This window comes from Pleurodeles waltl, chromosome 7 (assembly GCF_031143425.1).
Source record: "Pleurodeles waltl isolate 20211129_DDA chromosome 7, aPleWal1.hap1.20221129, whole genome shotgun sequence".
Classification (NCBI taxonomy): domain Eukaryota; kingdom Metazoa; phylum Chordata; class Amphibia; order Caudata; family Salamandridae; genus Pleurodeles; species Pleurodeles waltl.
The window spans coordinates 677457882-677485828 of NC_090446.1; the positions used below are offsets into that span (position 1 = coordinate 677457882).

At 47.9% G+C, this 27947-nt stretch overlaps 1 protein-coding gene across 1 annotated transcript in view; it reads left to right on the forward strand.

The window, feature by feature from the left end:
* Positions 1-27947, forward strand: part of LARS1 (leucyl-tRNA synthetase 1) — a 360224-nt gene that overhangs the window by 282914 nt on the left and 49363 nt on the right. Inside the window, exons 25-27 of the mRNA XM_069244681.1 lie at positions 12199-12339; positions 13259-13399; positions 16214-16324. Coding sequence (XP_069100782.1) covers positions 12199-12339; positions 13259-13399; positions 16214-16324 — 393 coding nt within the window. The remainder of the gene's footprint in view (positions 1-12198; positions 12340-13258; positions 13400-16213; positions 16325-27947) is intronic.

The following is a 27947-nucleotide window of genomic DNA, read 5'->3' on the forward strand; positions in this document are numbered from 1 at the left end:
TTCTTGTCGTTGCAGGAATCTAATTTTCTAGGGTTCAGGGTAGCCCTTAAATACTAAATTTAAGGGCGTGTTTAGGTCTGGGGGGTTAGTAGCCAATGGCTACTAGCCCTGAGGGTGAGTACACCCTCTTTGTGCCTCCTCCCAAGGGGAGGGGGTCACATCCCTAATCCTATTGGGGGAATCCTCCATCTGCAAGATGGAGGATTTCTAAAAGTTAGAGTCACCTCAGCTCAGGACACCTTAGGGGCTGTCCTGACTGGCCAGTGACTCCTCCTTGTTGCTTTCTTTGTTCCCTCCAGCCTTGCCGCCAAAAGTGGGGGCCGTGGCCGGAGGGGGCGGGCAACTCCACTAAGCTGGAGTGCCCTGCTGGGCTGTGACAAAGGGGTGAGCCTTTGAGGCTCACCGCCAGGTGTTACAGCTCCTGCCTGGGGGAGGTGTTAGCATCTCCACCCAGTGCAGGCTTTGTTACTGGCCTCAGAGTGACAAAGGCACTCTCCCCATGGGGCCAGCAACATGTCTCTAGTGTGGCAGGCTGATGGAACTAGTCAGCCTACACAGACAGTCGGTTAAGTTTCAGGGGGCACCTCTAAGGTGCCCTCTGGGGTGTATTTTGCAATAAAATGTACACTGGCATCAGTGTGCATTTATTGTGCTGAGAAGTTCGATACCAAACTTCTCAGTTTTCAGTGTAGCCATTATGGTGCTGTGGAGTTCGTGCAAAACAGACTCCCAGACCATATACTCTTATGGCTACCCTGCACTTACAATGTCTAAGGTTTTGTTTAGACACTGTAGGGGTACCATGCTCATGCACTGGTACCCTCACCTATGGTATAGTGCACCCTGCCTTAGGGCTGTAAGGCCTGCTAGAGGGGTGACTGACCTATACTGCATAGGCAGTGAGAGGCTGGCATGGCACCCTGAGGGGAGTGCCATGTCGACTTACTCGTTTTGTTCTCACTAGCACACACAAGCTGGCAAGCAGTGTGTCTGTGCTGAGTGAGAGGTCTCCAGGGTGGCATAAGACATGCTGCAGCCCTTAGAGACCTTCCTTGGCATCAGGGCCCTTGGTACTAGAAGTACCAGTTACAAGGGACTTATCTGGATGCCAGGGTCTGCCAATTGTGGATACAAAAGTACAGGTTAGGGAAAGAACACTGGTGCTGGGGCCTGGTTAGCAGGCCTCAGCACACTTTCAATTGTAAACATAGCATCAGCAAAGGCAAAAAGTCAGGGGGCAACCATGCCAAGGAGGCATTTCCTTACATCTTGTAATCGAACTATACGTCACAGGAACATATCTGCTCATGCAGATATGTCCTCACATAAAATATAATGGACCCTGCCTTAGGTCTCTATGGCGTGCTGTAAGGGTGACTTAAGTCTATTATGAAATCCAGTGACTTTGGCATGGCACACAATGATTATGGCATGTTGTGTTTTCACTCATGGGTTCCATCATGACATGCAGTCTGCAATGACAGACTGTGTTCTGTTCATCCACTGTTACAGCTAATCTCTAGTTGTAATTCAAGCATGTCAATCTTTGAATATTCAAATGCTGAAGAAGAAATACTTAGCATAAAGAACAGTTTATTGGTATTGTTCATAGATTTTCATGTGACTCTCCATCCTTCACTAGGACATTTAGGGTAACCAGTAGGCTGGATAAAGTATGATGCAATAACAGTGTTAAAATTAAAGTTAACTGGCTCAGCTATTTAGTATGACTGCCAAGGTTCCCATGGTTGACAATCAAGAATAATTTGAGCATGTCCTTCTATGAAAGATACAATACTGGAGAACTGTAGATTACAGGTATTGTTACCACTGCTATTCCTTCGTAGCTCATCAAATACAGTATTTGACAATGCTGCAGTGCAAGCTGGACCTCAAAAATGCCAATCTTCTAGTTGTTCAGGATTCCAATTTCCCTTTAAAGAACTGAGTAGTGCTGCCACATTCATCTCTAGGCACTGCAATAGTGACTGTTTTAACTAGAGTATTTTCCTTATGCCTCTCAGATCCACTCTCTGTTCCATAAACTTTAGGATTGACCTGAAATGACACTGTTGTAATACAAGTAGGTAATCTTTAGCATCAGTTGATTGGGAGGTTTGGTTAAAAGTTGACATCAAGAGATTAGATCCATTGAGGTTTCCCCATTATAAGAAATTAACGTTACCCGGTCCTGGATTTAACATCTTTTAGAGAGTTCCCTTTACCATGGGAAAAACCCTCCTAGTGTTACCTTCAAGGAAATTATATGAGGGACAACTCTTCACAAAGCAGTTAAATAACAATGTGTTGCTCTTCCCGCTAAATTTAACCCTTGCATGATTTTGACAGCTTCATTTGGTGCCAGTTATTAATATTTTTAATGCCTAATCTGAATAGAACCTGTGATTGTGTTGCATTTCCCACACAACAGAAACCAGTCTCACGATCTAAAGCTGTTGTCGTCATGGATACTTCCATCAACATATATTCCTTCATTTTATACCTCACTTTTCAAAGCTGATTGACATCATAGGATATCAAAGGTTACAGCCCTGCGAATTCCATCCAATTTGTTGGCTACTCAGAAAAAGTACCCACCTGGAATTAAGACGAACATGAATAATTGAGCCTCTATTTAATCTATATAATCTGTGCCACTGGAGAATGCAGGGCTTTGCTTACATTACTTAAGCACTAGAGATTTCTGGTCCGGTCACCGTTGCTAGGATGCCCAGAATGGGGGGAGTCATTCTATATGATATGGTTTCAGGGACCATGAGGGTGGCTTATGGCTCAGTATCATTTGTTAGAAAATCTAGAAACTGTGTTTATTTTAAATAAACTTTATTGGGTTTCAGTGACAGCTTACAGTATCCTGTCAAAGGACAATGCGTAGGTTCCAAAAACAGATGTGGATATACATCTTGGATCTGGATTGCAACTGCATTTATGTGTGCTGCATGCAGGGTTATCAAAGTGTGGTAAAAGGTATAGAGCTACAGCATGACTGAGTCCACAGCACAAGTTAAACCTAATAAAAGAGGGCACCAAAAGACAGCTATTCCAGAGACATAATAATGACAGAAACAGGCAGCCATACATAACTGGACCCCTTTAAACTGATAGCAGAACTCCCCCCCCTCCCTTTGCTCTCGTACGTACTTCCCTGCTACTGGTATTATAGAGTATATGGCACTTGGTCTGTACCCATCCATAGTGCATCTAGGCATGGTATAGGTTAGCGCCCGTTGCCTCCATGGTCCTGCCATGGTATCAGTATTAGAGCACTATCCTTCAACTCCGAGAGTGACCAACGCCTCAACATGGCAGACCAAGTTCGCAAGTCATCCTCAAACTTGTCATCCCTACAAACATGCTGCATTTGCGCCTCTTCCATCACTGCCCATTCAGAAACATCTCTCAACCACGCTGCATATGTGGGTGGCCGCTTGATTGCTGTAGGCCACTTCACCAACACATGTCCGAGGAGAACACATTTTCTACTCAACCCCAACATCACCTGACGGACCTCGAACAGTGTCACCCATCCTGAGGTTCTATTCAGATTGTGCAACACCTCCTGCTAGCAATGGATAGAGAAGGACAGGACTATACCATATGTATAAAATCCACAATGGGGGCCCGCAGTAGGCCAGTCGAGTGGATTAAATACCATGCAAGGCTTGTGGAGTAAGGTAGGTTTGGTGTATAAAACTGTACTGCAGTAGTTTAAAGTGGGCATTGGAACTAACTGTCCGGACCCCCTTATGCACCTTCATTAATTCCCCAGCCTTTAAGGGTTTCGCCCAATATTTCTTACTGTTTGGTCTGCACACAAAGTGTCTGCGGCATCAAATGCTCTTGCAGCGCCTTGTAGATCAAGGGGATCAGTCTACGGCTGTGAGCCATCTCCAGGAGGGTCACCAGTGTGGCAGAGCGGGGCGGCACTTGAGAAAAGGTTGGCCACAGCATGCGCGCCATGGTTGATATTTTGATATATTAGAGGTATTGTCCCACAACCAACAAAAAGGATGCTATGGCCTCCTCCTTTGGAATAAACTGCCCACCAGGGTAGAGGTCGCCAATTGTATCACTGCTGCCATCTTTCCGCTGTTGTACCGACATAGTCACCGATTTGCAGAAAGGGCTGCACAACCCATAAAGGCATGTGTGGGCATGTGTAAGGTGTGTGCCAAAAGGTGTGTGCCAAACTACTCTATGAACCACTCCCTCACAAACACTGGCCACAAGCTGAATAATGTAGGAGAAGGTGGAGGGACCTGTGAACCACTCATAAGTAGGGCTGGTAAGGAATGTGCACCATGGGTGCCCTGCAGGAGCTACTTTTCCCAGTTACCCTCCTGGTCAGACCAGTGAACCGCATATGGCAAGTGTGCCACCATGTAGTGGATTTCAAGATGTGGGTCCTCAAGGCCTCCCCGGCCCCACGTGCTCTGTAACGTAGTAAACTTAACACACTTATGTTTAGTGCACCAGGGTAGATCCACGATGAGACTATCCAAAGTGTGAAAGTAGTGTCTTGGAATTGCATTCAGGGGGGTCGGGAAGGTATAGAAGTATCATAGAAATACAACCTTTTTAACTGGACTATCCTACCCATAAGGGAGGGGAGATAAGTATTTCCAGAATCGTATCGAGGCTAGGAGCCCTTCTACCACACTCCTCACATTAAAAGCCAGATAAGTGAGCACTGTGTGTGCGCCAATTGGACCCCCAAGTACCGAACAGCTGTGGACGCCCAGGACAATCCTACCTCAGGAAGCTCCTCGACCTGGACCCCAGCCAGCCTCCCTAATGGAAACAGTTTACACTTGTGTGGATTAACACGGAGACCCCAGAACTCCCCAAACTCATGCATTACGTTAAGTAGACTAGGCGCTGAGTAGGTTGTTGCCCTCAAATACACCAGGGCATTGTCTGCGTAGAGGGAGACCAAGTGATTAGGCTATGGCCCTCTGCAGGGTAGCTGCTAAGGGTTCCATGGTAATGACAACCAAGAGGGGCAAAAGAGGACACCCCTGCCTAGTACCCCTACACTCCCAAAGGGTTCAGAGACCATTCCACCCAAATGCACTCTGGGATGGGGGTCCCAATAATGGAGATGAACCCATTAGACAAATCTAGGGCTCAGGCCCTTGTTGCGCCGCACACGCCACAAATGGGTTCAATCAATTGAATCAAACTCTTGCTCAATATCCAACAGCACTAGAGCATAACCGGCATCCTGGAGCCCCAGAGCATAGTATACGTGGGCCACCGGGCGTAAATTGTGGAGGGTATTGCTCCACGTGATAAAACGTGATTGGTCTGTATGATTTGGGATTGGTATTGCAGGAAGTAGGTGTGCGGCAAACACACTTCTAAGAAGTTTCATGTCTATGTTGAGAAGAGTTATCTGCCTCTATGCTGAGGCTGCCTCGGGTACCTTCTAGGTTTTGGTACCATTACAATCAACGCTTCTCCCATTGTAGATGGGAGGTGACCAATGTATAGGGTTTCTTCATACGCATCAAGTTGCCTGTTGGCCACAGTAACGGAATATTTATGGTATAATTCTCCAGGCAAATCATCGCTACCAGGGGTTTTTGCTGGTTTGAGATGTCTAATTGCTGCCAGGATCTCTTCTCTGGAGAGTGGGCTATCCAAGACTTCCAGCACTTCCGGGTCAATACCCAGGAGCGGTACATCCACAAAAACTCCCTCCTGTAGTTGATCAGGAAGGGGGTGCAAGCGCTGACTGCATGCCTTGTGCAGATGGGCATAGAATACCCCATTAATAGCTCTCACCATGTAAGTTAGGGTTCCCAAATCATTATATAGAGTTTTCATCGGATTCCAGGTAGTCTCCTTTGAACTAAATGGGCCAGCAGTGCTCCGGTCTTGTCACCATCCATATACAGTCTCTGATGAGAAGCAGTGTGGGTGTGTTTTTCAAACCTGCACCAATCCTCCAGTTTTGCCTTGATTGCCAGCCAATCAGACATAGTTTGTGGGTTAGAAGGCAGACATGCCTCCATCTCCGCCGATTGTTTTTCATGCTTGTGTATGTCAACTTTTGGTGGACCCCATAGGACGTCTTAATGCAAACCCCACGCAGGACCACCTTCATTGCGTCCTAATCAAGGGACTTTTACTTGCTGAGCCCCAGTTTTCGATAAAGTATTGCTCTAATGTCTTGCATGCATTTGTGGCATGTATGAGGGTGGGGTCCATCAGTCACTCCGCATAGAGGTCCCCAGCGGGATCACGTGCGACTCGGCTCACCTCCAAAATTCAATAGGACTGGACTGGAGAATGGTCCTAAAGATATCAGGCCAAGTATGCAGCTTCTACTACATAGGGCACCGTCTCAGCAGAGGTGAAACCATAATCGAGTCTACTATGGGCTTTGCAGCAGGGCTATAACATGAGAAGAGCCTCATCATTAAGTGCATCTCTCCAGACATCCCGAATGCAGAAACCCTACAGCATACCTCAGAGTGCAGTGGTCGAGTGTTTAGTGTGATCCCTGGGATGCTCACTATCCAACGTGCCATTTAGGACACAGTTGCAGTCACCTGCTGTAAGGAAATGCCTCCTTGGCATGGTTACCCCCTGACTTTTTGCCTTTGCTGATGCTATGTTTTGAATTGAAAGTGTGCTGAGGCCTGCTAACCAGGCCCCAGCACCAGTGTTCTTTCCCTAACCTGTACTTTTGATTCCACAATTGGCACACCCTGGCATCCAGATAAGTCCCTTGTAACTGGTACCTCTGGTACCAAGGGCCCTGATGCCAGGGAAGGTCTCTAAGGGCTGCAGCATGTATTATGCCACCCTAGAGACCCCTCACCCAGCACAGACACACTGCTTACCAGCTTGTGTGTGCTAGTGAGAACAAAATGAGTAAGTCGACATGGCACTCCCCTCAGGGTGCCATGCCAGCCTCTCACTGCCTATGCAGTATAGGTAAGACACCCCTCTAGCAGGCCTTACAGCCCTAAGGCAGGGTGCACTATACCATAGGTGAGGGTACCAGTGCATGAGCACTGTGCCCCTACAGTGTCTAAGCAAAACCTTAGACATTGTAAGTGCAGGGTAGCCATAAGAGTATATGGTCTGGGAGTCTGTTTTACACGAACTCCACAGCACCATAATGGCTACACTGAAAACTGAGAAGTTTGGTATCAAACTTCTCAGCACAATAAATGCACACTGATGCCAGTGTACATTTTATTGTAAAATACACCACAGAGGGCACCTTAGAGGTGCCCCCTGAAACTTAACCGACTATCTGTGTAGGCTGACTGGTTCCAGCAGCCTGCCACACTAGAGACATGTTGCTGTCCCCATGGGGAGAGTGCCTTTGTCACTCTGAGGCCAGTAACAAAGCCTGCACTGGGTGGAGATGCTAACACCTCCCCCAGGCAGGAGCTGTAACACCTGGCGGTGAGCCTCAAAGGCTCACCCCTTTGTCACAGCCCAGCAGGGCACTCCAGCTTAGTGGAGTTGCCCGCCCCCTCCGGCCACGGCCCCCACTTTTGGCGGCAAGGCTGGAGGGAACAAAGAAAGCAACAAGGAGGAGTCACTGGCCAGTCAGGACAGCCCCTAAGGTGTCCTGAGCTGAGGTGACTAACTTTTAGAAATCCTCCATCTTGCAGATGGAGGATTCCCCCAATAGGATTAGGGATGTGACCCCCTCCCCTTGGGAGGAGGCACAAAGAGGGTGTACTCACCCTCAGGGCTAGTAGCCATTGGCTACTAACCCCCCCAGACCTAAACACGCCCTTAAATTTAGTATTTAAGGGCTCTCCCTGAACCTAGAAACTAGATTCCTGCAACAACAAGAAGAAGGACTGCCTAGCTGAAAACCCCTGCAGAGGAAGACCAGAAGACAACAACTGCCTTGGCTCCAGAAACTCACCGGCCTGTCTCCTGCCTTCCAAAGAACTCTGCTCCAGCGACGCCTTCCAAAGGGACCAGCGACCTCTGCATCCTCTGAGGACTGCCCTGCTTCGACGACGACAAGAAACTCCCGAGGATAGCGGACCTGCTCCAAAAAGACTGCAACTTTATCCAAAGGAGCAGCTTTAAAGAACCCTGCAATCTCCCCGCAAGAAGCGTGAGACTTGCAACACTGCACCCGGCGACCCCGACTCGGCTGGTGGAGAACCAACACCTCAGGGAGGACCCCCGGACTACTCTACGACTGTGAGTACCAAAACCTGTCCCCCCTGAGCCCCCACAGCGCCGCCTGCAGAGGGAATCCCGAGGCTTCCCCTGACCGCGACTCTCTGAAACCTAAGTCCCGACGCCTGGAAAAGACCCTGCACCCGCAGCCCCCAGGACCTGAAGGACCGGACTTTCACTGCAGAAGTGACCCCCAGGAGTCCCTCTCCCTTGCCCAAGTGGAGGTTTCCCCGAGGAAGCCCCCCCTTGCCTGCCTGCAGCGCTGAAGAGATCCCTTGATCTCTCATTGACTTCCATTGCGAACCCGACGCTTGTTCTAACACTACACCCGGCCGCCCCCGCGCTGCTGAGGGTGAAATTTCTGTGTGGGCTTGTGTCCCCCCCGGTGCCCTACAAAACCCCCCTGGTCTGCCCTCCGAAGACGCGGGTACTTACCTGCTGGCAGACTGGAACCGGGGCACCCCCTTCTCTCCATTGAAGCCTATGTGTTTTGGGCACCACTTTGAACTCTGCACCTGACCAGCCCTGAGCTGCTGGTGTGGTAACTTTGGGGTTGCTCTGAACCCCCAACGGTGGGCTACCTTGGACCAAGAACTGAACCCTGTAAGTGTCTTACTTACCTGGTAAAACTAACAAAAACTTACCTCCCCCAGGAACTGTGAAAATTGCACTGTGTCCACTTTTAAAATAGCTATTTGTGAATAACTTGAAAAGTATACATGCAATTGAAATGATTCAAAGTTCCTAATGTACTTACCTGCAATACCTTTCAAACAAGATATTACATGTTAAATTTGAACCTGTGGTTCTTAAAATAAACTAAGAAAATATATTTTTCTATACAAAACCTATTGGCTGGATTTGTCTCCGAGTGTGTGTACCTCATTTATTGTCTATGTGTATGTACAACAAATGCTTAACACTACTCCTTGGATAAGCCTACTGCTCGACCACACTACCACAAAATAGAGCATTAGTATTATCTCTTTTTACCACTATTTTACCTCTAAGGGGAACCCTTGGACTCTGTGCATGCTATTCCTTACTTTGAAATAGCACATACAGAGCCAACTTCCTACACCTGCTAACACTGTAGCCGCAGTGAGGTATGGCGAGGCCGCAGTTGTGATCTCTGCAAAGAAATCTGGGCAGTCGATATTCGGGGCATAGACATTAGTGAGGCATACCTCATGGCCATGCAGGGTTCTGTGCAAGATGGCATAGCGCCGGCAGGATCTACAACAAATTTTTGTTTTTGCCAGAAAGGGACACCTGGAGCTACCCAAATAAGGACCTGCTCCCAGGCATGACCATAGTACAGTGTAGCACAGATTTGCCCACTCCAGCGTTTTCGCTGGCAAGGACCACAGCCCCCCCCCCCCCCCCCCCCCCACATCCCCATGTATGGTTCTCCTGTAACAATGCAATCTACACTCTATACTGTTTCAAATAGGCATATACACGTTTTCTTTTCTCAAGGTATGCCATCCCTCTAACATTCCAGGAAATAAGTTTAGTTACGGTAGCCACCATGGTTCAAGAATATCACACACTCTCCTGACCCTCATTTGGTACCATCCACGGACACACAGACTATAACCGGACATCAGCTGACCAATCAGTATGACCCACATGAACAAGAGCAATACTAATTACCCAAAACATACCCAAACCTGGGAATTCAACCTCTTCTTAATACCCCCCCGCGAATAAATTAACCTTCCACCCGCTCCCCTCCCAAATAAAAAAAAAAGAGAACTTTGTGCTTCAAGCCTCCCCCACTCCCCATCCGCTCACCATGTAGCTACTAGCCTCTGGGGCACAGGCACTCCCACCGTCGTTAGGGGAAAAAAAATGAAACAATTATCACAATGGGATCACTCTGGAGCCAGCTGTCTCACAATCTATTAAATGGTTAATCCTGCTTCTGCCCACCCTCCCCATCCATGGGGATTCCAGCCAAGCTCCCAGCATCTGGCGGGGGGGAGGGGGTGGAGAGAGGATCTGTCCAAAAGGCAGAAAGATAGAGGTTCAGGAGCTCAACTTCCTCCACAGCTGTACAGTCAGGCACAGCTCAACTCTCAGGTATTTTCCCAGTTCTCCTCAGTTGATCCAAGAGTCCATTGCTCCTGAGGACCATCTCCTAAGACCCTAACCACCCCTTGTTGCCAGCAAAGTTCCATCTGGGCACACCACTATTGTCTCCGCTCAGTCAATGTTCTCCAGACTCTTCCAACAGCCCTGACGTTTAGAAAATCAAATTGACTGTCCCTGTGTATCTTATGAGGGTGTGCTCTGCGGATCCGGATCTCGTCGCGAGCCAGCATAGGGGGGTGGTGGGTGCAGGGGCCTATGTGCTCATTGTATAACTTTGAGAGCATCTTAGGAAGTAGGACAGTAGCAATCCATTCCTCAAGGAAATGCTTTGTTGACTGCCCCTTCGCTCTTCTAGGGAACCCCCCCCCCTCAAACCGGAGGTTATTCTGACAAGAGCACCTTTCAGAATCTTCCATCCCATCATCTGAATGGGCTGTCAGTTTCTTCAGACTAATGACTGTGTCTCGGAGAGCACCAATGTCTTTTTGCATGGAGTCCACTTGCAGTTCTGTAGTTGTCACTTGATCTGCTATCTTGTGCAGATCAGTTCTCACGAGTTAACATCTGTGGAGACCGAGTCAGTCTTGTGGACCATTTCTTACCTAGAAGTGTGTATTGCCACAAGTAGATTTTCCAGGGACAAAGATGCGTTGCCACGCATTTTCAGGTTTCTCAGCAGTGTTAGATTGTGCTCCCATAACCCCATTCGCCCCAACAGGGCCCTCCGGGTGAGCAGGCAGAGTGTAGTTTTATGATCTTCTTCATTTGATAATTGGGCCCCTTGCCTTTCACCGTTGTGGAGACAGGCCGTCACCAGACAGGGGAGTCGAGGATCTCGCCTTTGGGATGAAACAGGACCAGCTGCAACGACCTCCCGGCCGCTGAGCTCTGACTTTTGCAGCGCGACAGAGTCCGTATGCAACAGGCCACTCCTATTACAGTGGTCCTCCGACTCCAGCAGGACTTCCCAGGGTATTCCTCAGGGCTGCAGCTGAAACCCCTCAGGCTGGGTTCCCCCCAGGGTAGCCAGTCTGTGAAGGGCACACTTGAGGACAACAGAGCAGAGACCTGCAGCAGGCAGTATGTGGTAGCACTGCGATCCTCAGGGAGTGCAATGTACTGCAAGTAAAAGGAGCAGCTGGGGCGAAAAGCAGAGTAGGATCACCCAGGATCTCTAGCAGGATTCACTGGCTCTGGCGGGAGCGATAAAAAGAATGTCTACTCCGCCATATTGCTTGGCCACGCCCCCTCCAGAATCTGTGTTAATGAAGCAGCATTGCCTGGAGCTCCAGGCAGTATTGACTATTTTAATGTCCTCTAGCAATTATTTGCCCGAACCACAGGTGAGTAGTACTCGTGAAGAGGGGCCAGGTTATGAACAGCCATTATTGCCTGTGAGAAAAGCTTTGTACAGGCAAGAATTTAGAGAGTAAGAATGTCTCGAAGGTACAAGCGAAGAAAAAGAATGTGCAGTCCCATTGATGAACAAAAAGTTGTGACTGTTGTGTTGTTGGGAGCTGGGCGTGGCTAGTGGAGGCTTTTGAAGAAAACTGTGGCAATTGTTTGAAAATCGAGGCAACAGTTTCGGGATAGCATGTGTATTGGAATGGTGGAATTACCATTGTGACATTAAGATGCAGCCATTTTGTTTTTGCTACGACGAAGCATATTTATAAAGGCCATATTAAGTAAATTTGTGCATTGAGCACGTCCTTTCCCATCTCGTTTAGTGACTTATTTTTTATTTTTCCGATTTAGTGGCAATTTGACATTAAGCAGTATTCTGTCAACGATTTAATTTTTCAATATAAAAAAACCTGTTAATATTGTTTTGCTGTGATTCTGCTCTCGAAGTGAACGTTGTTTCACTCTGTGACAGCTCGCACTGCCTTTAACCACCTGGCTCCGTTACAGGCTGCGAAAGATAAGTACCGTGAACTGGCCATCGAAGGGATGCAGAGGGACCTGGTGCTCCAGTTCATTGAAACCCAGACGCTGCTGCTGGCTCCCATCTGCCCTCATTTGTGCGAACACATCTGGACGCTGCTGGGAAAGGTAAGTGCCAGCTGACTGGGTGAGTAGGCTCCAGCAGATGCTGCTGTCCATCAGATGAGACTGTATTACTGCAGTGCAAGGAGAGCTCGAAGAACATTAGAGCTACATGTTTTCAGCTCACTGAATCCAGAGAGAGATGAGTGAATCTCATAGAAACTGAACACCAGGCCCCCCCAACGTGCATAAGCTTAACCCCGGCTGACCCACAAAACATGTCCAAGATAAGAGTATCCCATTAGGACCAAACCACCCAATTACAAATACCGTTAAAGGCTCTAAAACACATGAAAATGTCGAGCCCCTTTCTAGATGCTGTACAGAAACTGCTGCTTCCTCCTGTGTGTTGAAGCCTGTTTGGGTAAAACATGTTGACTCCGACATCCATGGAAAACCTCCTTCCTAACGCAGCAAGCAGTGTTTTATTGCATTCATATTACTTAAATATGTCACACAATATGCCAAAAGGAGACAAAAATCAGTTCACCTGTGCACACACAAGCATCCACTGCACTAAAACCCACGCTGATTGGGAGAAAACCCCTATTGCTAAAGTTCACTTTGCCATGACTCCTCTGCCGCCACTGTGAACCTTTGATGGATAGCGGATAAGCTGGGAGCATTGCCGCCCTCCTCTCGTCCCTTCTTCCTCCATTGCTCTTCCCTGGCAAAAGGATCCAGAGACAAAAAACGGAAATGAAAAAAGCAGAATACAAAAACTTCTTATCCTTAAGAATTTGTGACGGCTTACACATTTGCAAGGACACAAGCTATGCGCATTCCCTTCAGACCATTTGACGGACTCCCTGATTAGTTTTGCCCCTCAATTCAGTTTGAGCAAGGTTCAGGGCTTTCACTGATTTCTCTGACTTCATTCTAGGCAATTTATTGATTTGGTATTTGTTGTACTCCAAACTAACAGCCTGATTCGATCATGAAAGCCTCGTGGCCTGTGGCTGGTCCTGTGGATGAAGTCTTAATGCGCTCATCGCAGTACCTTATGGAGACCGCACATGAACTGAGATTGCGCCTTAAGGGCTGCATGGCCCCACCTAAAGGAAAGGTGAGAAACATACATTAACCATTCTAATTAGCTAGAGGAGTACTGTGCTAGAGGTCGTTGAAGCATATGCTATTTTTTTGGTAACCCTACAATTCAGTAAGGATGAAGAAAGTAAATGCTAGAACGAAGGCCGCTAGAAGATGTTGATTCTAGTCATCTTTTTGTTGTAGAATGGATTCAATGGTCTGTTACATGAAACTTAGTGCTTTATTAAGGTTCTTTTATCCTAAGATGGATCAGTATGAGTCCCTGTAACTTTCACTATAAATATTTTTCTATTCCTTCTGTAGCGTTCCTTTATTTTAACATCCATAGTTCCTTACAACAGACTTAACGGGGGTGTACAAGGGTCCTGTGTGTCTGTTACCATGCTGAGCAGTAGTTTGAAGTTCACTCAGCACGCCAGTTCCAGCCATCGCTACGAGTGAATCACACATGGACCTGGCTTAGTGTGATAGAAATTAGACGCAAAATCTGAGGTGCGTCTCAAAAGAATCCTAACCAGGGATGGTCGGTGGAATAGGGAATCAAAGGGAGAGCAGCCGGTTAGTATGTTTGGGACATGGGACAAGGGACATGTTAGTCTCATGGACAAGGGACCCTAGTTGGGTCAGCTGGTTTGTGGAGTTGAAAAGGGAGTAAGGCCGTGTTAGTGGGCTGAGACAGAAAATGAATCACTGGGCAGTTGCAGAGCAGAGCATAGCAGGGAAATGGTGAGTAGTCGTCAGGGTAGGCGAGCAGGACAGAAGTGGGTTACAGCATTGATACCCCGCTGTGCTATTTCACTGCCATCCCATCCAATAGCCATGGGAAGGCAATAATAGCATGGCAGGTAGGTCATATTATACAAAATACTGAAAGCTGGTCACTGGTCATCCGGTTAGGAATTCAAATGTAGATAAATAAGGGAGGACCGGAAACTGGAGAGGGGCACGTTATTAGGTTTGGCAAAATAGTAAGTAATGTGGGTTTGACTTGGCTTGGCCAGGTTGCCATGAGACTCATTTAACATCTAAATGCAGTTTCACCTTAAACTGCTGATTGACATGGATTAAGTACGATTCATGATTTTTAGAGTGATGATATTTTATACCGAAAGTTAAGGGCAACATGAGTAATTTGAAAACTAGAAATGTCCTTGGGATTATTGGACATTTGCCACTTGTTTCTCCCACAAACACCTCTGTGTGCCTATCGTTTTCTGACCTATATCTCTGGGCTGTACCCTCTAAATTATTGTGAAACTCGTCACAACTCTGTAAATATTGTACAAATGTGGAAATTTGTCGCTAAGCGTTGTCCCAGAGTGCTCATTATCTCGTGACATCAGATCGGCCTCTAGAAGAGCCTTTTATTCCGGTTTATGGACTGTTACGTTAGATGTTAAATTATATTGGTTATTTTTATAGTGCTTTATTCCACCCTAAGTACTGATGGGTTACAGTAGAGAAAGTTTCAGGAGGTGGGAAGGAGCAGAACTGTTAAGGGTGAGTGATGGGAGCAAGCAAGATCAGGAGAAAGGAGCGAGATTGAAGTCAGGGTAATAGGTGACTTAGGAATTTGGCCCTGATATGTGGCAATCATTGTAGTGTTCAGTAGATATTAGAAGAGTTCTGAGGGACCTTTAAAACTACTCTCCAAAACCATGTGCCTAGTCAAACGTCTCATGCAACCTTTATAAAAAATAATTTACTTGTGGGCACTTGCCTGAGCAGGGAGACCTTGAATAATTATTTCCCAAGGGCAGGGGTTCGTAACCTGGGGTCTGTAATGCCTATTCAAGGTATGTGATTTTTTTGTTGTTGTTGGTTGTGACTTTATTTTATATTTATGCTATACTTTGCTGTGTTATATGTATTGGTAAAGCGCAGTATCACCCGCAAGGGTGTCCTGGTGTTGAGCAGGTGTGTGTGTCTAGCCTGCCTGTGATTGGTTGTAAATATAAAAAAAAGCCAGATTTTCAGTTACTAGAGAAACACAAAAAGAGAGAAAGAAGCTCTTATGTGGAGTGGGAGGACGTTCCTGCCTTTAGGATCAATTGTTTGAAAAATTAACTTATATTAGCAGATTAATAAAGCATATCTACATAAATATGATGAATGTAGCACTGAAAAAAAAAATTTGTTCTGTACATGTGAAAGTTGGCATCCTTAGCATGATTTATGGGAGCAGCCCAAGTACAGCAAACTGTAGTATGGTCAGTGGCGACCTGAATTAAAGAACCATTTTGCACTGACAAAAAAAGTGTACATTAGAAGCAAAAAAACCAAGGAATATGCTAGAGCCCATCAGATCACTTTGTCTTTTAGAGAGAAATCCAAATTTTGAAACGTTCCAACCTTTCCATTAAAATGTAAGTTCTTCTACATCTTTGTCTGTGTATTAAACAAAGCATTTATTTTTTAAATGTATACTTTTTTTTCTGTAGTTTTGTTTGTTTTGAGGCTCAATTCGTAGAAATTGCTCAGGTGGGGGCCCCTATTATCCAGCAGTCATTCATTGAGGGTTGCCGACAAGTCAAGGTAAATAACACCCCTAGGGGTTTGGGAATCTCGGACAAGAAAGATATCTGGACTGAAGGAGAGGAGGAGTTCATTCATCGATGTGTAAGGTTTGGTCCTTGGACTCCTCAAGCTTGGCTTACTGTGAATTGGACACTGCTTTTAGCACTCAATAATGGATCCTAAGATGTGCTGTGGTAGCCTATAGAAAATGTACAGTACGATAACTTTCATGAAGCAAAACCATTTTGTTATCAAAGTAGCCCTTTAGTGTTTGCCGCCATAGTAAATATTTTTTTGTATTCTTCCGTAGAAGATGGACAAGCAGCCCCCCCAGAGACCATCTCATTGTACTATCTACGTGGCAAAGACCTATCCCCCCTGGCAGCACACCACCCTGTCCGTTCTGCGCAAGCACTACGAGGTAAAGGCACAAGTCAGAGGAAGTGGAGTGGCGCTTTCTGGTTTATTTTTCAGTATTAAACACGTCTTACTTTTAAGTTGTACAGGAGACCGATACGAAATATTTCTTTCCATTTTATATACGAGAAAGATACGGTGGACTCTATATAATGTGCGTCTCCTTGCCACAAAATTCAGTTAATGTTTCCAAATGAAGCATATTAAAAAAAATGTGAAAAAGTCTAATTTATCTTCAGATTGTGTTCTGTAGTCCTGCACTTAATGGGTAGGAAATATTCATTGTTTACTAATCCAGGGAAGATACGAAGGATAAATAATTATGATTACAGTAACTTGTTTAAACCGGTCTCATTTTTAATCTGTGAAGCAATTTTCATGCGCCTACAGCCAAACAGTTTACTACAGAATACAGAAATAAGTTCATGTTTTAATTTCAAATGAGAAAATATCAATCTTCATAAACAGTGCATTTTATTTAATTGCAATTACAAGTATCTATTGATTTTAGTCTGGGAAAACGCAGTTAATTCCCTCAGTGCCCTCCCACCTCTTTTAAAAAAAAAAAATAAAAAAAAAAATTTTAAGTGAAGACAATCGTCATTCCCCTTTCATAGAGCCATCTTTTTTTATTCTTTTGGTTCAACTGAATGCCAACGTACCATAATAGTCTTATCACAAGCATGTATTTGAGCATTTGAGAGATACATATATATATATGTTCGATGGCATGTGTAGCTGCAGATACACATGCTGTGCACATCCCGCCATCTGGTGTTGGGCTCGGAGTGTTACAAGTTGTTTTTCTTCGAAGAAGTCTTTTCGAGTCACGAGACCGAGGGACTCCTCCCATTTCGACTCCATTGCGCATGGGCGTCGACTCCATCTTAGATTGTTTTTTTTCCACCATCGGGTTCGGACGTGTTCCTTTTCGCTCCGTGTTTCGGGTCGGAAAGTTAGTTAGAATCTCGGAAAAAACGTCGGTATTGTTTGCGTTCGGTATCTGGTTAGTTACAACAGATCGACACCGAATTTAGAAGAGTTCCGGTGGCCCTTCGGGGTTTTTTCGATCCCCCGTCGGGGCCTGGTCGGCCCGGCCACGTGTGAATTCAAGGCTGATGGAACGGACCCCATTCCGCTTCTGTCCAAAATGCCATAACAAGTATTGTAGGAAGTTGGCTCTGTATGTGCTATTTCAAAGTAAGGAATAGCATGCACAGAGTCCAAGGGTTCCCCTTAGAGGTAAAATAGTGGTAAAAATAGATAATACTAATGCTCTATTTTGTGGTAGTGTGGTCGAGCAGTAGGCTTATCCAAGGAGTAGTGTTAAGCATTTGTTGTACATACACATAGACAATAAATGAGGTACACACACTCAGAGACAAATCCAGCCAATAGGTTTTGTTTATAGAAAAATATCTTTTCTTAGTTTATTTTAAGAACCACAGGTTCAAATTTAACATGTAATATTTTGTTTGAAAGGTATTGCAGGTATGTACATTAGGAACTTTGAATCATTTCAATTGCATGTATACTTTTCAAGTTATTCACAAATAGCTACTTTAAAAGTGGACACTGTGCAATTTTCACAGTTCCTGGGGGAGGTAAGTTTTTGTTAGTTTTACCAGGTAAGTAAGACACTTACAGGGTTCAGTTCTTGGTCCAAGGTAGCCCACCGTTGGGGGTTCAGAGCAACCCCAAAGTTACCACACCAGCAGCTCAGGGCCGGTCAGGTGCAGAGTTCAAAGTGGTGCCCAAAACGCATAGGCTATAATGGAGAGAAGGGGGTGCCCCGGTTCCGGTCTGCTTGCAGGTAAGTACCCGCGTCTTCGGAGGGCAGACCAGGGGGGTTTTGTAGGGCACCGGGGGGGGACACAAGCCCACACAGAAATTTCACCCGCAGCGGCGCGGGGGCGGCCGGGTGCAGTGTTAGAACAAGCGTCGGGTTCGCAATGTAAGTCAATGAGAGATCAAGGGATCTCTTCAGCGCTGCAGGCAGGCAAGGGGGGGCTTCCTCGGGGAAACCTCCACTTGGGCAAGGGAGAGGGACTCCTGGGGGTCACTTCTGCAGTGAAAGTCCGGTCCTTCAGGTCCTGGGGGCTGCGGGTGCAGGGTCTTTTCCAGGCGTCGGGACTTAGGTTTCAGAGAGTCGCGGTCAGGGGAAGCCTCGGGATTCCCTCTGCAGGCGGCGCTGTGGGGGCTCAGGGGGGACAGGTTCTGGTACTCACAGTCGTAGAGTAGTCCGGGGGTCCTCCCTGAGGTGTTGGTTCTCCACCAGCCGAGTCGGGGTCGCCGGGTGCAGTGTTGCAAGTCTCACGCTTCTTGCGGGGAGTTGCAGGGTTCTTTAAAGCTGCTTCTTGAAACAAAGTTGCAGTCTTTTTGGAGCAGGTCCGCTGTCCTCGGGAGTTTCTTGTCGTCGTCGAAGCAGGGCAGTCCTCAGAGGATTCAGAGGTCGCTGGTCCCTTTGGAAGGCGTCGCTGGAGCAGAGTTCTTTGGAAGGCAGGAGACAGGCCGGTGAGTTTCTGGAGCCAAGGCAGTTGTTGTCTTCTGGTCTTCCTCTGCAGGGGTTTTCAGCTGGGCAGTCCTCCTTCTTGTTGTTGCAGGAATCTAATTTTCTAGGGTTCAGGGTAGCCCTTAAATACTAAATTTAAGGGCGTGTTTAGGTCTGGGGGGTTAGTAGCCAATGGCTACTAGCCCTGAGGGTGGGTACACCCTCCTTGTGCCTCCTCCCAAGGGGAGGGGGTCACAATCCTAACCCTATTGGGGGAATCCTCCATCTGCAAGATGGAGGATTTCTAAAAGTTAGAGTCACCTCAGCTCAGGACACCTTAGGGGCTGTCCTGACTGGCCAGTGACTCCTCCTTGTTGTTTTCTTTGTTCCCTCCAGCCTTGCCGCCAAAAGTGGGGGCCGTGGCCGGAGGGGGCGGGCAACTCCACTAAGCTGGAGTGCCCTGCTGGGCTGTGACAAAGGGGTGAGCCTTTGAGGCTCACCGCCAGGTGTTACAGCTCCTGCCTGGGGGAGGTGTTAGCATCTCCACCCAGTGCAGGCTTTGTTACTGGCCTCAGAGTGACAAAGGCACTCTCCCCATGGGGCCAGCAACATGTCTCTGGTGTGGCAGGCTGCTGGGACTAGTCAGCCTACACAGACAGTCGGTTAAGTTTCAGGGGGCACCTCTAAGGTGCCCTCTGTGGTGTATTTTACAATAAAATGTACACTGGCATCAGTGTGCATTTATTGTGCTGAGAAGTTTGATACCAAACTTCCCAGTTTTCAGTGTAGCCATTATGGTGCTGTGGAGTTCGTGTTTGACAAACTCCCAGACCATATACTCTTATGGCTACCCTGCACTTACAATGTCTAAGGTTTTGTTTAGACACTGTAGGGGTACCATGCTCATGCACTGGTACCCTCACCTATGGTATAGTGCACCCTGCCTTAGGGCTGTAAGGCCTGCTAGAGGGGTGACTGACCTATACTTGCATAGGCAGTGAGAGGCTGGCATGGCACCCTGAGGGGAGTGCCATGTCGACTTACTCGTTTTGTTCTCACTAGCACACACAAGCTGGCAAGCAGTGTGTCTGTGCTGAGTGAGAGGTCTCCAGGGTGGCATAAGACATGCTGCAGCCCTTAGAGACCTTCCTTGGTATCAGGGCCCTTGGTACTAGAAGTACCAGTTACAAGGGACTTATCTGGATGCCAGGGTCTGCCAATTGTGGATACAAAAGTACAGGTTAGGGAAAGAACACTGGTGCTGGGGCCTGGTTAGCAGGCCTCAGCACACTTTCAATTGTAAACATAGCATCAGCAAAGGCAAAAAGTCAGGGGGCAACCATGCCAAGGAGGCATTTCCTTACAAGTATCCATATACGTATCAACATCTGGTCTGTAACTTGTGCTTGTCCCCAGAGCACAAGGAAGATACTTGTGAGGCCTGTCGAGCGTTTCGGTCCAGAAAGACGTTAAGAGACCGAAGAGCCAGAAGACTGCAGATGGCGTCGACGCCGACAGAACAAGAGCGTTTCGAGGAAGAAGAGGAAGCTTTCTCTATCCAAGAGTCGGACTCGGAAGAGCTCGAGGCCGAAGAAACGCCGAAAACCGTGAGTAAGACATCGAAACATAAGACTCACGAGAAGTCAACAAAAGCCCAGGGGACGCCACCGCCAACAGGCCATGGCTTAACCCAAACAAGCGGTGACCGAGCCAAGGCACCGAAAAAGGGCACGCTGGTGTCGAAGTCATCCGACTCCGGTCGAGATACCGCCACACAGCAATCTCGGACCCGAGACATCGGCTCTGAGAAATTTCGGCACCGTCACAGCAGCACCGAACAAATTCGGCATCGAGACACCACCACGCCGAAAATTACAAAGGTTTCTTCTCAGCCTAAAAAGACCTCTGAAAAAGTTTCGGTTCCGAAACATCCAGCCTCGGAGCTGAAAACAGGTTCCTATACAGAGGAACAAGGATTGGCCTCCCAAATGAAAAAACATAGATTTGGAGAGGAACTTCAAGCTGTAGAGCCAGACTATACTCAAAGGAGGCTCCACATTCATCAAGACACAGGAAAGATAACCACTCTTCCTCCAATTAAAATTAAAAGAAAACTTGCCTTTCACGAAAAGGACAAGGAGCCACAGGCAAAGGTGGCAAAGAAAACAACTCCACCACCTTCTCCACCACCATCAGTGCACACATCACCAGTAGCAACTCCTCCACTGATGCACTCCCCGACTCATACTGCCATGAGTCAAGATGATCCCGATGCATGGGACCTTTACGATGTCCCAGTATCGGACAACAGCCCAGACTCGTACCCTACCAGGCCGTCCCCTCCTGAGGAGAGTACATCTTACACACAGGTGATCGCAAGGGCAGCTGCTTTCCATAACGTCACCTTGCATTCAGAACCAATTGAGGATGACTTCTTGTTTAACACGCTAACCTCCACTCATAGCCAGTACCAAAGACTACCTATGCTCCCAGGAATGCTAAAACATTCAAAACAAATCTTTCAGGATCCTGTTAAAGGCCGAGCCATAACTCTAAGGGTGGAGGAAAAAGTTCAAGCCACCGCCAACAGATCCTGTTTATATTACAACGCAGTTAACTCCAGACTCAGTAGTTGTCGGGGCAGCTCGTAAGAGAGCAAACTCTCATACCTCGGGAGACGCACCACCTCCAGACAAGGAGAGTCGCAAATTTGATGCTGCGGGCAAAAGGGTTGCAGCACAAGCAGCAAACCAATGGCGCATTGCCAATTCACAAGCGCTTTTGGCAAGATATGACAGAGCTCACTGGGATGAGATGCAACATTTGATAGAACACTGTAGGAAGTTGGCTCTGTATGTGCTATTTCAAAGTAAGGAATAGCATGCACAGAGTCCAAGGGTTCCCCTTAGAGGTAAAATAGTGGTAAAAAGAGATAATACTAATGCTCTATTTTGTGGTAGTGTGGTCGAGCAGTAGGCTTATCCAAGGAGTAGTGTTAAGCATTTGTTGTACATACACATAGACAATAAATGAGGTACACACACTCAGAGACAAATCCAGCCAATAGGTTTTTATATAGAAAAATATCTTTTCTTAGTTTATTTTAAGAACCACAGGTTCAAATTCTACATGTAATAGCTCATTTGAAAGGTATTGCAGGTAAGTACTTTAGGAACTTTAAATCATAAAAATTGCATGTATACTTTTCAAGTTATTGACAAATAGCTGTTTTAAAAGTGGACACTTAGTGCAATTTTTACAGTTCCTAGGGGAGGTAAGTTTTGGTTAGTTTTACCAGGTAAGTAAGACACTTACAGGGTTCAGTTCTTGGTCCAAGGTAGCCCACCGTTGGGGGTTCAGAGCAACCCCAAAGTCACCACACCAGCAGCTCAGGGCCGGTCAGGTGCAGAGTTCAAAGTGGTGCCCAAAACACATAGGCTAGAATGGAGAGAAGGGGGTGCCCCGGTTCCGGTCTGCTTGCAGGTAAGTACCCGCGTCTTCGGAGGGCAGACCAGGGGGGTTTTGTAGGGCACCGGGGGGGACACAAGCCCACACAGAAATTTCACCCTCAGCAGCGCGGGGGCGGCCGGGTGCAGTGTAGAAACAAGCGTCGGGTTTGTAATGGAAGTCAATGGGAGATCTAGGGATCTCTTCAGCGCTGCAGGCAGGCAAGGGGGGGGTTCCTCGGGGAAACCTCCACTTGGTCAAGGGAGAGGGACTCCTGGGGGTCACTCCTCCAGTGAAAGTCCGGTCCTTCAGGTCCTGAGGGCTGCGGGTGCAGGGTCTCTCCCAGGCGTCGGGACTTTAGGTTCAAAGAGTCGCGGTCAGGGGAAGCCTCGGGATTCCCTCTGCAGGCGGCGCTGTGGGGGCTCAGGGGGGACAGGTTTTTGTACTCACAGTCTTAGAGTAGTCCTGGGGTCCCTCCTGAGGTGTTGGATCGCCACCAGCCGAGTCGGGGTCGCCGGGTGCAGTGTTGCAAGTCTCACGCTTCTTGCGGGGAGCTTGCAGGGTTCTTTAAAGCTGCTGGAAACAAAGTTGCAGCTTTTCTTGGAGCAGGTCCGCTGTCCTCGGGAGTTTCTTGTCTTTTCGAAGCAGGGGCAGTCCTCAGAGGATGTCGAGGTCGCTGGTCCCTTTGGAAGGCGTCGCTGGAGCAGGATCTTTGGAAGGCAGGAGACAGGCCGGTGAGTTTCTGGAGCCAAGGCAGTTGTCGTCTTCTGGTCTTCCTCTGCAGGAGTTTTTCAGCTAGGCAGTCCTTCTTCTTGTAGTTGCAGGAATCTAATTTTCTAGGGTTCAGGGTAGCCCTTAAATACTAAATTTAAGGGCGTGTTTAGGTCTGGGGGGTTAGTAGCCAATGGCTACTAGCCCTGAGGGTGGGTACACCCTCTTTGTGCCTCCTCCCAAGGGGAGGGGGTCACAATCCTAACCCTATTGGGGGAATCCTCCATCTGCAAGATGGAGGATTTCTAAAAGTCAGAGTCACCTCAGCTCAGGACACCTTAGGGGCTGTCCTGACTGGCCAGTGACTCCTCCTTGTTTTTCTCATTATTTTCTCCGGCCTTGCCGCCAAAAGTGGGGCCTGGCCGGAGGGGGCGGGCAACTCCACTAGCTGGAGTGTCCTGCTGGGTTGGCACAAAGGAGGTGAGCCTTTGAGGCTCACCGCCAGGTGTGACAATTCCTGCCTGGGAGAGGTGTTAGCATCTCCACCCAGTGCAGGCTTTGTTACTGGCCTCAGAGTGACAAAGGCACTCTCCCCATGGGGCCAGCAACATGTCTCGGTTTGTGGCAGGCTGCTAAAACTAGTCAGCCTACACAGATAGTCGGTTAAGTTTCAGGGGGCACCTCTAAGGTGCCCTCTGTGGTGTATTTTACAATAAAATGTACACTGGCATCAGTGTGCATTTATTGTGCTGAGAAGTTTGATACCAAACTTCCCAGTTTTCAGTGTAGCCATTATGGTGCTGTGGAGTTCGTGTTTGACAGACTCCCAGACCATATACTCCTATGGCTACCCTGCACTTACAATGTCTAAGGTTTTGTTTAGACACTGTAGGGGTACCATGCTCATGCACTGGTACCCTCACCTATGGTATAGTGCACCCTGCCTTAGGGCTGTAAGGCCTGCTAGAGGGGTGTCTTACCTATACTGCATAGGCAGTGAGAGGCTGGCATGGCACCCTGAGGGGAGTGCCATGTCGACTTACTCGTTTTGTCCTCACTAGCACACACAAGCTGGCAAGCAGTGTGTCTGTGCTGAGTGAGAGGTCTCCAGGGTGGCATAAGACATGCTGCAGCCCTTAGAGACCTTCCTTGGCATCAGGGCCCTTGGTACTAGAAGTACCAGTTACAAGGGACTTATCTGGATGCCAGGGTCTGCCAATTGTGGATACAAAAGTACAGATTAGGGAAAGAACACTGGTGCTGGGGCCTGGTTAGCAGGCCTCAGCACACTTTCAATTGTAAACATAGCATCAGCAAAGGCAAAAAGTCAGGGGGCAACCATGCCAAGGAGGCATTTCCTTACACAACCCCCCCCCCAAACGAAAGAGGATGAGACTAACCTTTCCCAAGAGAGTCTTCATTTTCTAAGTGGAAGAACCTGGAGAGGCCATCTGCATTGGCATGGGCAGTCCCAGGTCTGTGTTCCACTATAAAGTCCATTCCCTGTAGGGAGATGGACCACCTCAACAGTTTAGGATTTTCACCTTTCATTTGCATCAGCCATTTGAGAGGTCTGTGGTCAGTTTGAACTAGGAAGTGAGTCCCAAAGAGGTATGGTCTCAGTTTCTTCAGGGACCAAACCACAGCAAAGGCCTCCCTCTCAATGGCACTCCAACGCTGCTCCCTGGGGAGTAACCTCCTGCTAATGAAAGCAACAGGCTGGTCAAGGCCATCATCATTTGTTTGGGACAAAACTGCCCCTATCCCATGTTCAGAGGCATCAGTCTGCACAATGAACTGCTTAGAATAATCTGGAGCTTTGAGAACTGGTGCTGAGCACATTGCCTGTTTCAGGGTGTCAAAGGCCTGTTGGCATTCCACAGTCCAGTTTACTTTCTTGGGCATTTTCTTGGAGGTGAGTTCAGTGAGGGCTGTCACAATGGATCCATATCCCTTCACAAACCTCCTGTAATACCCAGTCAAGCCAAGGAATGCCCTGACTTGAGTCTGGGTTTTTGGAGCTACCCAGTCCAGAATAGTCTGGATCTTGGGTTGGAGTGGCTGAACTTGGCCTCCACCTACAAGGTGGCCCAAGTAAACCACAGTTCCCTGCCCTATCTGGCATTTGGATGCCTTGATAGAGAGGCCTGCAGATTGCAGAGCCTTCAAAACCTTCTTCAGGTGGACCAGGTGATCCTGCCAGGTGGAGCTAAAGACAGCAATATCATCAAGATAAGCTGTGCTAAAGGACTCCAAGCCAGCAAGGACTTGATTCACCAACCTTTGGAAGGTGGCAGGGGCATTCTTTAAACCAAAGGGCATAACAGTAAACTGATAATGCCCATCAGGTGTGGAGAATGCTGTCTTTTCTTTTGCTCCAGGTGCCATTTTTATTTGCCAGTACCCTGCTGTCAAGTCAAAGGTACTTAGAAATTTGGCAGCACCTAATTTATCAATGAGCTCATCAGCTCTTGGAATTGGATGGGCATCTGTCTTGGTGACAGAATTGAGCCCTCTGTAGTCCACACAAAACCTCATCTCTTTCTTTCCATCTTTGGTGTGAGGTTTGGGGACTAAGACCACTGGGCTAGCCCAGGGGCTGTCAGAGCGCTCAATTACTCCCAATTCCAGCATCTTGTGGACTTCCACCTTGATGCTTTCCTTAACATGGTCAGACTGTCTAAAGATTTTGTTCTTGACAGGCATGCTGTCTCCTGTGTCCACATCATGGGTACACAGGTGTGTCTGACCAGGGGTTAAGGAGAAGAGTTCAGGAAACTGTTGTAGGACTCTCCTACAATCAGCTTGCTGTTGGCCAGAGAGGGTGTCTGAGTAGATCACTCCATCTACTGTGCCATCTTTTGGGTCTGATGACAGAAGATCAGGGAGAGGTTCACTCTCTGCCTCCTGATCCTCATCTGTTACCATCAACAGATTGACATCAGCCCTGTCGTGGAAGAGGTTAAGGCGGTTTACATGGATCACCCTCTTGGGGCTCCTGCTTGTGCCCAGGTCCACCAAGTAGGTGACCTGACTCTTCCTCTCTAGTACTGGGTAAGGGCCACTCCATTTGTCCTGGAGTGCCCTGGGAGCCACAGGCTCCAGAACCCAGACTTTCTGCCCTGGTTGGAACTCAACCAGTGCAGCCTTTTGGTCATACCAAAACTTCTGGAGCTGTTGGCTGGCCTCAAGGTTTTTGGTTGCCTTTTCCATGTACTCTGCCATTCTAGAGCGAAGGCCAAGTACATAGTCCACTATGTCCTGTTTAGGCTCATGGAGAGGTCTCTCCCAGCCTTCTTTAACAAGGGCAAGTGGTCCCCTTACAGGATGACCAAACAGAAGTTCAAAGGGTGAGAATCCTACTCCCTTCTGTGGCACCTCTCTGTAAGCGAAAAGCAGGCATGGCAAGAGGACATCCCATCTCCTTTTGAGTTTTTCTGGGAGCCCCATGATCATGCCCTTTAATGTCTTGTTGAATCTCTCAACTAAGCCATTAGTTTGTGGATGGTATGGTGTAGTGAATTTATAAGTCACCCCACACTCATTCCACATGTGCTTTAGGTATGCTGACATGAAGTTGGTACCTCTGTCAGACACCACCTCCTTAGGGAAACCCACTCTGGTAAAGATACCAATGAGGGCCTTGGCTACTGCAGGGGCAGTAGTCGACCTAAGGGGAATAGCTTCAGGATACCTGGTAGCATGATCCACTACTACCAGGATATACATATTTCCTGAGGCTGTGGGAGGTTCTAGTGGACCAACTATGTCCACACCCACTCTTTCAAAGGGAACCCCCACCACTGGAAGTGGAATGAGGGGGGCCTTTGGATGCCCACCTGTCTTACCACTGGCTTGACAGGTGGGGCAGGAGAGGCAAAACTCCTTAACCATGTTGGACATATTGGGCCAGTAGAAGTGGTTGACTAACCTCTCCCACGTCTTGGTTTGTCCCAAATGTCCAGCAAGGGGAATGTCATGGGCCAATGTTAGGATGAACTTCCTGAACAGCTGAGGCACTACCACTCTCCTAGTGGCACCAGGTTTGGGGTCTCTGGCCTCAGTGTACAGGAGTCCATCTTCCCAATAGACCCTATGCGTTCCATTTTTCTTGCCTTTGGACTCTTCAGCAGCTTGCTGCCTAAGGCCTTCAAGAGAGGGACAGGTTTCTTGTCCCTTACACAGCTCCTCCCTTGAGGGTCCCCCTGGGCCTAAGAGCTCAACCTGATAAGGTTGAAGCTCCAAAGGCTCAGTTCCCTCAGAGGGCAGAACTTCTTCCTGAGAAGAGAGGTTCCCTTTCTTTTGCTGTGTTGCAGTTGGTTTCCCAACTGACTTTCCTGTTCTCTTGGTAGGCTGGGCCATTCTTCCAGACTCCAGCTCTACTTGTTCACCCTGTGCCTTGCATTGTGCTCTTGTTTTCACACACACCAGTTCAGGGATACCCAGCATTGCTGCATGGGTTTTTAGTTCTACCTCAGCCCATGCTGAGGACTCCAGGTCATTTCCAAGCAGACAGTCCACTGGGATATTTGAGGAGACCACCACCTGTTTCAGGCCATTGACCCCTCCCCATTCTAAAGTAACCATTGCCATGGGATGTACTTTTCTCTGATTGTCAGCGTTGGTGACTGTGTAAGTTTTTCCAGTCAGGTATTGGCCAGGGGAAACCAGTTTCTCTGTCACCATGGTGACACTGGCACCTGTATCCCTCAGGCCCTCTATTCTAGTCCCATTAATTAAGAGTTGCTGTCTGTATTTTTGCATGTTAGGCGGCCAGACAGCTAGTGTGGCTAAATCCACCCCACCCTCAGAAACTAGAGTAGCTTCAGTGTGGACCCTGATTTGCTCTGGGCACACTGTTGATCCCACTTGGAGACTAGCCATACCAGTGTTACCTGGATGGGAGTTTGGAGTGGAACCTTTCTTGGGACAGGCCTTGTCTCCAGTTTGGTGTCCATGCTGTTTACAGCTATGACAC